The sequence below is a fragment of the Oncorhynchus mykiss genome, chromosome 10, assembly GCF_057628025.1.
Source record: "Oncorhynchus mykiss isolate SJ-2025 chromosome 10, ASM5762802v1, whole genome shotgun sequence".
NCBI classification, from domain to species: domain Eukaryota; kingdom Metazoa; phylum Chordata; class Actinopteri; order Salmoniformes; family Salmonidae; genus Oncorhynchus; species Oncorhynchus mykiss.
Genome location: NC_143031.1, coordinates 14,115,085 through 14,128,063, shown reverse-complemented (window position 1 = coordinate 14,128,063; position 12,979 = coordinate 14,115,085). Strand labels below are relative to the sequence as shown.

The window sequence follows — 12,979 nt, the reverse complement described above, 5'->3', positions numbered from 1 at the left end:
GACCTAAACCCCATTAAAAACCTGTGGAATGAGCTGAAGAGGATAGTCCACAAGTGTGGACCTGGGAGTCTGGAGGTTCTGTATGGAGGAATGGACTCAAATCCCTTCCAATGTGTTCTCCCACTTCAAACATTCTAAGAGATGACTCAGAGCTGTTATCTTGGAAAAGAGAAGGTGTGTTCTCCCACCTCATCAAACATTCTAGGAGACGACCCAGAGCGGTTTTCTTGGCAAAAGGGGTGTTCTCCCACTTCAAACATTCTTGGAGACGACCCAGAGTGGCTATCTTGGCAAAGGGAGGGTGCAAAGTACTACATGCAGGGGTGCCAATAAAATACCAATTATTTTATTCAAAAACATTGATGACGATTTTTCTGTGAACAATTTTAACTTAAAAAGGTTGGAGTCATACAGTATGATATTGAGTGTGAGATCAAGCTGCTAGTCCCCAAATGTCAGTTTTTCTTTAATCATATTTACCTAGGATGCCAATAATTCACGAGGGCGCTGTACATGCAAATATATTAATGAAGAGTAAAGCATTCTAACCTAATGGTGAGCGATTTCAGCTGCTGTGAAAGCTCCCCCTTATACTACGTCTGAAGTCTATCATGTTCTCCATGCATGATGAAAGTATGAGAGACGAGCTTCCTAGATGCCATGTTCCTTGCTGCTGCTGTTTGGTGAGTGACTTGTGATTAACGGCATAACATGCCACCAATGTGGAAAATATTACACACGGTCTTTTAAGAGGAGTGTTCAAAGCCTTGGAATCAAGTCACTAACTGTTGGCCATGTTGCTAAACCACATCACTGTGCTATTAACAGACTTAATTAAAACCAACCAATTTCCCTCTTCCCTCCTCGTGCATCTCTCTCCCTCTGTCTTACTCCCTCCCGCTCTCTGCACCCATTGTGGTTTTTGAACGCGTCAATACGGCATGAAGACATATTTAATGGGGTATGAAGGGCTCCCCCGCCTTATGTTACAGATTATAGTAAACCACTGAATCTCAGCCATACATCTGTATGGTAAACTTGACATTTGTTCTTAAACAACCCTCAAGCTTCTCATGTTCTATCAAGTGACCCAAAATGTCCTGAAACATTTTGAGGGAGGAAAATCAAACATTCACCATACAATAAATGATTACTTTAATGTTGTGCAGGTTTTTGATCCCACCATTTAGAACACTATTCAAAATGGCAGTTGTGTTAAACGTCTAGCACTAAAGTGTGCTTGTGACAAATTAAAAACCATTGAGTACTTGTTCTCACAACCCATAAACACGTAAGAGACAATGTTATGAAAACATGAAACCCGTTTTGTGGCACTGGAATTTCAAACAAATACAGGGTCTCTAGGAAGTGGATGTCTCTGGATCAGTCAACTTCTGTGCATCCCAAATGGCACCAAAGCAGTGCACTATGTAGGGCATAGTGTGTAATTTGGGGGACAAGCCTCAACTCCAAGTTGGAGGTCAAAATACATGCTGTTGGGTAAAGTGCCTTGTCAGGGACAGAACTTCACAAATTGGAACCCCTTGCTATGTTTATGCTGTGTTTCCACAGGCAAGTTAAACTACAATTCTCAAGTTCACATTATATACAGCATGCCTGTGAACAAATAAATAGCTGAATCATGAGTATGATTTGATTTATTTCTCACTTTATTATATCTTAAAAAACAAATAGAAGAAACCAGAGTGAAATGTGTCTACAAAACAATAAGTTAAACACGAGGGGATTCTGTGACTACACACGGTAAGCATTTAAAAAGGACAGACATGTGAAGGCAGTGACTAGTTAAGTTTGTTAGACATGAAACAAATATGTACAATTAGAACTTAAAAACACCAAAATCATTTCACATAATTTACAAACTACTGTCCTAGTTGGCATTCCAGTAGCTAAACGTTAGGGTCATGATGGATATTGAATAACAAGCACTTTAAGATAGTTAAAATACAATTAAAACTGTTTTTTTTAAAGAATCAAATATTTTACAAATAGCACTTTTCATCCAACTACTGTTTGCCGTCCCTCAGGCTGCATGATTCTGTACAGGTCCACAATCCTCATCCTAATTCATCCTACAATTTCAGGGGAAGAGACTGTTGCAAACATGAATATTTTTGTCATTTCCAAAAGCACATAAATGCCCTCCCTGGACATGTAGAAGTCTGATTAATTCAGAGGACTTGGCTGTGATATATATCAAACAAGAAAACAAAATACACTTTCAAATACCGGCTCTCAGCCAACAAGCACTGTCTGTTTCTACAGAATGTGCCAAAGAACCTAAACAGATGGATTATTCCCGCATGTTCCTAGATTCACAGGCTAGATCCTAGAGTCATTGTTTTCCATGTCCTTGTCTTGGGACTCTACTCCCCACAGCTTTTTAAACACTGCAACAGTGGAGATACAAAAGGCTTTGTCTTGTGGCACTGGAATGTATTTCACCAGCTGTAATAAAGCTGGTGTTCTTTAACTGTAGTAACCGTGTGAGAAGCAGTAAAAGTTCAATTCCATTCTCAGTCAGGTGCTTGACCCTAATTCCATTAACTGCATTTTTGTCAGCAGGGTTAAAAATAGAACACCACCCCCAGATGTGAGATGTCGTTCTGTTGAATATTGCTTATGTTTCAACAAGATCTAAAAGTGCTCTTGACAAAGAAAAGCCCTCCATTTTTTTTGTACTCAGCAGGAGTAAAAATGTAAGGTCTGTCAGAAAAAATGAATAGCATGCTGTACATTATGTGTGAAAGAGCTAGAGAGAGACTAGAAACCTCTGGACACCACTCTCCCACTCTATACTGACATGATATTTTCCGGCGATAGCTTGGACATGTAGCGCATTGGATTGGAAAACCTTGCTGCCTGCTGGGAGCTGTGGATAAGACTGAGGGGGGGGGGGGGTCGTGTTTAAAGCCTGACCAGCTCAGACCAGTTCAACCTTGGAATTGGGGTAGACTGCAACCACGTCATATCCCTCTGGAGGCTGGACACGGGCCATGGCGTGGGTCTCACAGTACAGGTTCTCCTCAATGAAGAAGTAGCCCCTCTGCTTGAGGTTCAGGCCGCAGTCATCACACATGAAGCACTCTGTGTGGTACAGTTTGTCTCTGGCCTTCACGATGGTGCCCCTATACAGACCATGTTATTAGTCAATCAATCAAATGCATTTCATAAAGCCCTTTTTACATCAGCAGTTGTCAAAGTGCATACGTTAGTAAAATGTTAAAGATAATTTATATAATTATTGAGAAGCAATTAAGAGCTATTTGAATATCATACATTTTCTTAAGTACATCCCTGTTTATTCAAGTTACAAGTATGCCATTCATGGATGTGAGCATTTGCATAACCAATAAGGACTAAATAGCTTCAAAAACAGCCACAACTTTGGTTGAATTTAAACGTCCCCTGTATCCAGCCCTTTATCCTACCAACTACTGCTATAAAAGTAGGTTCATTCTTTAGTGCCCTGCCTAAAACCCAGTGTAAACGCTCTATACAACAGATCCATTGTGCTAAGCCTCCACAACAGTCTTGTTCAAATGACATCACTGTTTATCCATGGTGCTTGAGCAGTGTGGGGATTACCAGCACATCTGGGTTCCTGAGGAGGAGAGGGTGTGGTGCAGAGGTTGAATTATTAAAAAAGTGATATATGAACATCTTATAAGCTTGGACCCGTTGGAGCAGGACTAAACTGTGTCACAAATGGCACCCTATCCCCTATGCAGTCTCTGGTCAAAAGTAGCACACCATAGGCCTAGAGGGAAAAAGGTGCAATTTGGTGACGCACACCTAGTCTACCGTATCGTTGTCATCTTTTCGGTTTTATAATGACTCACACTATGCCGTTGCCACAGCGCGTGCACTGGGGGAGTTTCTGTAGGCCTGGCATGGGGCCCATGGGACCAGGAATGGGGCTGCCCAATTTAGGGACTGGGGATTGAACTGGGGACCTTAGGCTTCTCACTCCAGACCTGTCAGTGGGGGACACACCTGTGGACAAAGAAAACACCTCAGTTAAGACCAGCAGAGTTCCGGGTAATGCATGAGGCTACCGGGTTGAAGGTAATGTACGAGGCTACCGGGGCGAAGGTAATGCACGAGGCTACGGGGTGAAGGTAATGTTCCAGTTAATGTATGAGATTACAGGGTGAAGGTAATTAAGGTAATGTTCCATTTAATGTATGAGGTTACAGGGTGAAGGTAATGTATGAGGCTACAGGGTGAAGGTAATGTTCCAGGTCATGTACTGTATAAGGCTACGTGGTGAAGTTTCACCTAGGACCAGATCTAGGATCAGCTTCCCCTGATCCTAACCTGGACTATTAGTTGGGGAAAATGACAAATTGACCCATGATCAGTCTAGGGGCAACTTCACCCTACACCAGTATGAGCTCAGAAAGCAGTGATCAGCTCTGAGTGAAAAGATGACGAAGAATTAAGGGTGTTCACACTTGGCTCAGGGAGACACCAAGGTCAGCTCCCATCCACCACAGAGACATCACTCCTCAGCCACCACTTCACTCCCTTTGTGCGTTACCCTCAGAGGGCATGGCAGGGGTACAGGCACAGGGCCAGAGCAGCACTCACACTGCTAGCCACTTCTTCTTTCTTCCCCATCTCTTAATTTGCTCTCTCTATACCTCTCTACCTGTGCCTCCCCCCCTCCTCCACATACCAGGGATGCCAGGACCTGACACACAGCAGGAACACATCAATTAGGAGATGAAATAAGCAGTTGCCTGGCAGAGCAAACATTCCACATTAAGGAGCAGACCATCACACCAGAGTGCTACAATCACACTCCCCCTGAACCACGGAGTGATGAGGTGCCAACATGCCCCATTAACCCAGCATGCTTGCTGGTACTTGACAAAGAAGTTTCCATCACTCCACTAATGCTCTGTGACTATTTGAGGTTTGAGTAATAACAGGGTCTATTTTTGCCGTAATAATTGGTATATTACGCATCTAGTCATCATTACACTCAAATTCTAGTCAGAAGTTCTCATGGGATGCTCACAAGTGAGAGGGAGGTTCAATCATAGGACTTGTACAGAGCTACTAAGCAGCGCTAGCGTCATTTGACAGATACACTTCATGTCTCAGACAATCGTCTTATTCTGGAGAGCTGCCCCCATGATACTCCCATCCATAAACTCCATAGGAGAGGATGTAACATACAGATGGTAGGATCTTAATTTGATCACTCTTGTTACTGAGAATATTCCTGCACCACAGGAAGTGCAGATGAGCGTTAACAGTATAGCACTTTACATAGGTTATTAGCTGGCCAAAAGTAGGCTAACCACTGATCAAGCAACATTATGGACTAAAGGATTATTTTGCTGTGACAATATAGGTCAAATAAGATGCTGTATCTGTGGGAATGACATCTACTAAGAAGTCTTTATGAATAAAGTTCATAGCTTGTGATCCCCCCCCCCCCAACTTGTAGATCCGGTACCTGGAGTTTCCACCTATTTATCTTAGTTATTAGAGCAGCTTTTTAGAACCAGATCATGGCTACCCACAGTGGCTAATGGGAGTAACATTCCTAGATAAACAAACTAAATAAAACATTATGTAACCCAGTCTATATTTCTTATTTTGAACAACCTCAAAAGGGTTACACTCCTACACAGGGTATTGGCAGAGACTTCAGAGTTGACTTGTTTATTTTTCAACTACAGGCAGTACAGTGTGTGCCACATCTGCATCCTCAAAAGCAAAGTAAATAAATGATCACTTCCCTCCTATATCTGACTATTATATGTCACTGTAAAGTAGTGGATTTTTCAGTGATTGCTATAGCCAGGGATTTCACTGTAATAATAAACCGAATCCGTCATGCCATCGTCTCCACCAACAACCCTGTCTGACACCACAGATGGTAAGATCCGAGCCTGTTGGGCTCAAGCATAACAGACCAATTAGTTTGTTCTCCCTTGATATCCCAGGGATGCCGACATTTTCAAAAGCGGAACGTTTTATTTTGAAAAGGATGAGGATGACAATATCACACGCAGTCAAACGCTCCTCTCGGTCTTAACATCAACACTGAGCTGGAAAAGAGTATAAAATCCTTCAGAACAAAACAAGGATTTCTAGGCCGAGAGCAACAAACAGAGCTTCAAGGTGTCAGCATCTTACCAGAAGCTTAACCCAGTGTCAATTACGCCTTTTGTGGTCGTGAAAAACAAACAAACATTTAAAACCCTGCTGCAGTTGAATCGTCCTGGTGCAATTTAATCAAATTCTGTTGAAACCATTGACTTCTCTTCCTTAAACTCCTGTAACACCTGCAAGTGATTAGCGACAAATTCAAAGAATAACAAGGCCTGCAGTTCATCCAAAACCTTCTCAGGGAGCTTCGACAGACAGGATGCCAGGTTCCTAGGGATTATCTGGTCTGTTTGGGTTCTCCTTGAGGAGCTAGGGCATGGCCATGATGGAAGAAGCTGATCCTAAAACATCACATGACTCCTAAGGACTTCAGAGAGCCTAGGCCTACTTCTTGGAATGTGAATAGTTCAAAAAACACCAGGAAGTCATTTCTCAGGTTGTTATGCAATAAACTTCACACAGTCCTGTGTCTGGAAATAAATCACACACTACACTTCCAACGGAAACCATTTAGCTCAAATATACAAACATATCTAAATGTACACAAACAATCATGAGTATACAGAATATGCACACATAGAGTACCAGTCAAAAGTCTGAATACACCTACTCATTCAAGGGTTTTTCTTTATTTTTACTATATTGTAGAATAGTGAAGACACCAATACTATGAAGTAACACATATTGAATCATGCAGTAACCAAAAAAAGTGTTACAAATCTGAATTGTATGTTTGAGTAGCAACCCTTTGCCTTGATGATAGCTTTGCACACTTGGTATTCGGTCAAGCAGCTTCAAGGGGTAGTCACCTGGAATGCATTTTAACAGGTGTCTCTTGTTAAAAGTTAAACTGTGGAATTTCTTTCCTTAATGTGTTTGAGCCAATCAGTTGTGACAAGGTTGGGGTGGTATACAGAAGATGGTATTTTGCCAAATAGGACTAAGTCCATATTATGGCAAGAACAGCTCAAATGAGCAATGAGAAATGACAGCCCACTTTAAGACATGAATGTCAGCCAATGCAGAAAATGTCAAGAACTTTGAAAGGGTTTTCAAGTGCAGTCTCAAAAAAACACCAAGTTCTATGATGAAACTGGCTCTCATGAGGACCGCCACAGGAAAGGAAGACCCAGCGCTACCTCTGCTTCAGAGGAAAAGTTAATTAGAGTTACCAGCCTCAGATTGCAGCCCAAATAAATGCTTCAGAGTTCAAGTAACAGACACATCTCAACATCAACTGTTCAGAGGAGACTGAGAATCAGGCCTTCATGGTCGAATTTCTGCAAAGAAAACACTACTAAAAAGAAAGATTTGCTTGGGCCAAGAAACACGAGCAATGGACATTAGACCCGTGGAAATCGGTCCATTGGTCTGATGAGTTATTTGGTTTCAAACACTGTGTCTTTGTGAGACGCAGAATAGGTGAACAGATGATCTCCGCATGTGTGGTTCCCACAGTGAAGCATGGAGGTGGTGGTGTGTTGGTGCTTTGCTGGTGACAATGTTTAGAATTTAAGGCACACTTAACCAGCATGGCTACCACAGCATTCTGCAGGGATGGCGTATCGCATCGGGTGTGCGCTTAGTCCCACTATCTGTTTTTCAACAGGACAATGACCCAAAACACACCTCCAGGCTGTGTAAAGGCTATTTGACCAAGAAGGAGAGTTATGGAGTGCTGCATCAGATGACCTGGCCTCCACAATCAGCCTCCACAATCAGCCGACCTCAACACAATTGAGACTGAAGGAGACAATTGAGAGTGAAGGAAAAGCAGCCAACAAATGCTCAGCATTTGTGGGAACTCCTTCAAGACTGTTAGAAAAGCATTCCAGGTAAAGCTGGTTGAGAGAATGCCAAGAGGGTGCAAAGCTGTCACCAAGGCAAAGGGTGGCTACTTTGAAAAATCTCAAATTTAATTTAGTTTGACACTTTGGTTACTACATGATTCCATAGTTTTGATGTTGTCACTATTATTCTACAATGTAGAAAGTAGTACAGATAAAGAAGGCATTCAAGGGAGAGACCCATATACGCACATTTATAAATAAATAAACTATAGAGTGAATGACATGTACAAACCGCTAAATAAATGGACAGTCATATAGAGCCACAAATGAGGGTACCTCCATCCTCTGCCTCCAGTATGCCCTGTAGGTATTTGAAGGAGCCGGACTGTTTGGGTGCAGAGGCTGGCTCCTCTGGGTCCTGCAGCATCTTATACACGTCTGACTCTGTGGTGACTTCAAAACTAGGACCGTTCCCATTACGTCCCAGAGGAGAATGCGTCGGAGGCTCAGGGCTGAAAGAGATAACAAATTAAGTCGTTTTTAGTCTGAATTCAGTGTGATCAACAGCTTTTATGACTGAAACACCTCCACTAAATGTTGCATTGTCTTTAGATTTAATTCGTAAATGCCGTGACACAACTTATTTTTAGGGTAAAAAGAAAATGCAGTTTAACAAAGTAAAAATCCCAGAAGATACTGTAACATTAACAAGTTATACAACACTTCATACGTGGTCTTCACATTGACATGATGGATATACCATGATATCTTGAAACTACTGCAGTGGTTTTCCACTCCTCCATGGCCACCATATGCCTCACCTGTGTGGGGAGCTCAGACTCAGGCTGCCCATTTGTTTTGGCAAGACCCTGTCTCGGTCTCCATTGCTGCCATTGTTGTGTGCGTACAGGCCGGCTGGGTTGTTGTACTGCATGTTGTTGAGCTGCTTGGAGGTGCCGTTGTTGAGGTGCGGCGCCTCGGAGATGTAGGAGGGTTTTCGGCTGTATCCACTGCCGTTGTGACCGCTGCTGTAGCCACTGATGTATCCACCGGTGATTGGTCCAGTGCTGATTGGTCGGAAATTCTGGAGAAGGAAAGAGCAGAGGAGCCATTAAGAAAAGTATGGTTGTTTCCAATGCACTTCTATATCTGTCATAGTCTGCTTGTTCGTCACCTAACAGTTATGGGAACATGAATTACATCATCTCCAAGGCATGAAGGTGACGGTTGGCACAGAGGTCAAAACATTTAGCAAGGACCTGCACAACCTATACAATGACGTAACCAAATACTTCAACGTTTACTTCTGCAGACAGACTTCTACAAACTACACTGATAATCTACAGTGTAGTGGGTGCTACATGTGTGTTCATCTCTCCAAGCTACAGATTGCAATCTTTTGTTGATGTTATCACTTTTCTAACAGTTGATTTTAGTGGCATGACTGTCAAACAAGAGACAGTGACTTAATGGCTGTTGTAAGGGGCACACAATCATAAATCAGAAATCCTCTGTAAATATGTCAAATGCAGTGACTTGTTTAAATGGTTGTGCAAGACATAGTTGTCATCCCACACATCCAGCCAAGGCCGTTGATTAACGCATGCGTGTGTGTTGAGTGGTGGGTGAATTCACTGGTTGGTCCCAGGAAACAGAGGTTCAGACTCTCCGGGCAGGCAGCAGGATCCCTGTCTGTCATCTCAGCAGATGTGGCCTGATCCTTGTTCCCTGGCTGGCCCGGACCACCCACGCATAGGCCATTTCTAAATTACCTCTGCCGAGCCCTAGACACCATACCCAACCCCAAGCTGTGTTTCAAACCCTGGGCTTGGGCCATATAGCCAGCCCTCTCCCCAGCCCAGACAAGTAGCTCCTAGAGGGGGTGACAAGGAGAGGACCACCAGACCATCAGAGCAAGGGTGAGTGTAGCTGTATCTGAGCCAGCAGTCCAACCCCTCCCCCGTCCGCCACCGCCAGCCACTGCCTGCCTGCCTGCCCCCCCCTCGTCCTCCAACCCCTACACCATCGCTCCCCAACCCCTCCCCCAGCCCCTCCCCCTCTCATTCCAATGATAACCGTCAGTAATTGTACCAGGAAGCCTTTCATTTTCTGGTCTTGGCAACAAAGTACAAGAGAGGGCAAGAAAAATAATAAGAGTGCATTGTATTACGAAGTGTTCCTGCAGTGACATGACAGTAAACTTGGCCTTTTACGACTTCTTTAATCTGTGTAAACATGACGTGTGGATGGATTCCAGCGCCTCCCTCAGACAGTTACAATAGAAGCCACAGGGCCCGGAGCGAGCTCACCAAGAGGGAAAAGCCACAGGGCCCTGAGCGAGCTCACCAAGAGGGAAAAGCCACAGGGCCCTGAGCGAGCTCACCAAGAGGGAAAGAGGGAAACCAAGAGGGAAAAGCCACAAGCTGAAATGCTTGGCAAACACTTTGGCTACACCAAACCCTCATGAGAGTGAGTGCAGATAACGTCAGTGATTATTTACTGTATTCAAGCATGTTAAATGAACAAACATGTTTGGATGTTGCCTGTTTAGTGGCAATTTTCACATTAACCGATGGAGCTAGGGAGACCAAGAGAGTAAAGTCTGCTTCAAATCCCTGGCACACATGTTTATGTCTGTTGAATGCCGAGACCACTCTAGAGACCACTAGTTGGAAGAGACTTTTTTCTGCATAATATGCAGTTATATGGCCTCGTGTCTGCAGCAAAAAGATACGAGTGGATGGCAGATTTATAAAAAGGCAGCACATCTGGTGCATAGCTTTTAAAAGTGCCAGGTTGGTAACATTTAGGACCTGTAAGTGCTTTTAAGTTGCTCTTAGGTATGGAAGTAACCATTACTTTCATTAAATAAATCACAGTAAGCAGACTGTCCCATTAAACTGATTTATTGTACCTATGCCGGTCTGTAATGGGGATTTTAAAACAGCACAAAATAGTTCATGGAGATCGTGCCAACTGGTGGCACTCCTTCCACAGTGTGTGCTTTGTTAAATCATATCTAAAATCACCAGATAACATCACCTAGTAACCTTATCTTGTTATTTAAACCAACGCAATCAAAACTAATGTTGCTATAGTACTACCAGGCACTCTTTTTCGCTCACATACAGTTCAGTTCCTACATGGGAAAAAGTGAAATCCCCTTTCTTCAATCCTTGACTCCAGCTCAGAAACACTCGAGAGAAAGCAGCAAGTATTTATGAGAAGCAGTTCTGTCTGCTCAGAAATTCTGTCAGTCATCAGATTTCACTGACCTGTTTTACAATAGTGAATAAGCATGGCTCTTGGTTCTGGGTGACTGGCTACTGAGCCTGTGTGACTAGGCAGGGGGGGGTTATGCCTTTCAGACTGGGGACCGTTTAGACAGAACCACAGGACTCCTGGGAGAGAAAAAAAAACTCTGACTTAAAGCTACATGTATTATAGTAATAAGGACTCAGAAAAGAGGGGGACGAGATATTTACTGCTGTTACCCAAGTCGACACACTGCAGAGTTTGGTCAGGGAGAGGTATAGAGCAGGAAGGGGAGGAAGAGGACCCTTATTCAAATAATATTCCTGCTTAACAGTTTCCCCCTTATACTACACCTCCCCATGGAAATTATGCTTTTCACAAAGCACTCTGCATTGCTAACCAACCACAAACGAGCTCTTTATTATCCCTGTTCCTATCCCAGAGGCAGGCACAGGGACAGTGTGTCCAGAGCTGGCTGGAAGTAGGCAGCCTGTTAGACAAACAACGGGCTAGCTAGCGCGCCATTCTCTGCTCTCCATGACCCCATCCCCTCCCCAGTGTGCTGACAGGGGGAGAGGGACTTCTTGGTCAACCCAAATACAGATAGACATTTATGGGGATTACCAGCTCATTAGTTATTACTTCACCCATTACTGGAAACTAACAACTAAATATGTGGGGTCACAAGTTTACGATCTGAAGGCCTGGGTGAATGTGGTGCAGTGAATGTGAACTCTCAATAGCACTGTGTTGATTGTATATTTTGAGGAAAAGTGTCATAATTGAACATGTTTGACAGAGGTAGAGTATGTATGGAACAGCGCACTAAACCCCTATAGAAAGATCCTATAAGTACATCACAATTAGATGGTATTGTCAGTTCTCAAATGCTAGGAGGGAGAATTCTCTCCCTCTTGCCAATGCAGCTTGAGAATGGAACCATCGTGATGCAAGTCCCATTGTTTCCACATTCTAAAGGTCCATACGTTCCAAGCCCACTGCAAAAGCCACAATTGTGATTCCAATGAGTCTGAGGGAACAATGCAGAGGCATGCGGTTGGCCACACGTAGACCTACTTCATCACACTGTAGCCCTACTTCATCACACTGTAGCCCTACATCACACTGTAGCCCTACATCACACTGTAGCCCTACATCACACTGTAGCCCTACATCACACTGTAGCCCTACATCACACTGTAGCCCTACATCACACTGTAGCCCTACATCACACTGTAGCCCTACATCACACTGTAGCCCTACATCACACTGTAGCCCTACATCACACTGTAGCCCTACATCACACTGTAGCCCTACATCACACTGTAGCCCTACATCACACTGTAGCCCTACATCACACTGTAGCCCTACATCACACTGTAGCCCTACATCACACTGTAGCCCTACATCACACTGTAGCCCTACATCACACTGTAACCCTACATCACACTGTAGCCCTACTTCATCACACTGTAGCCCTACTTCATCACACTGTAGCCCTACTTCATCACACTGTAGCCCTACTTCATCACACTGTAGCCCTACTTCATCACACTGTAGCCCTACTTCATCACACTGTAGACCTACTTCATCACACTGTAGACCTACTTCATCACACTGTAGACCTACTTCATCACACTGTAGACCTACTTCATCACACTGTAGACCTACTTCACCACACTGTAGACCTACTTCATCACACTGTAGACCTACTTCATCACACTGTAGACCTACTTCATCACACTGTAGACCTACTTCATCACACTGTAGACCTACTTCATCAC

General features: G+C 43.6%; 1 protein-coding gene across 1 annotated transcript in view; it reads right to left on the bottom strand.

Moving 5' to 3' along the window:
- Nucleotides 1-1,647: 1,647 nt before the first annotated feature.
- Nucleotides 1,648-12,979, bottom strand: part of LOC110533370 (PDZ and LIM domain protein 4) — a 44,334-nt gene continuing 33,002 nt past the window's right edge. The window contains exons 4-7 of the mRNA XM_021617501.3: nt 8,762-9,024; nt 8,277-8,452; nt 3,864-4,017; nt 1,648-3,149 (exon numbers count right to left, since the gene is read on the bottom strand). Coding sequence (XP_021473176.3) covers nt 2,945-3,149; nt 3,864-4,017; nt 8,277-8,452; nt 8,762-9,024 — 798 coding nt within the window. The 3' untranslated portion in view covers nt 1,648-2,944. The remainder of the gene's footprint in view (nt 3,150-3,863; nt 4,018-8,276; nt 8,453-8,761; nt 9,025-12,979) is intronic.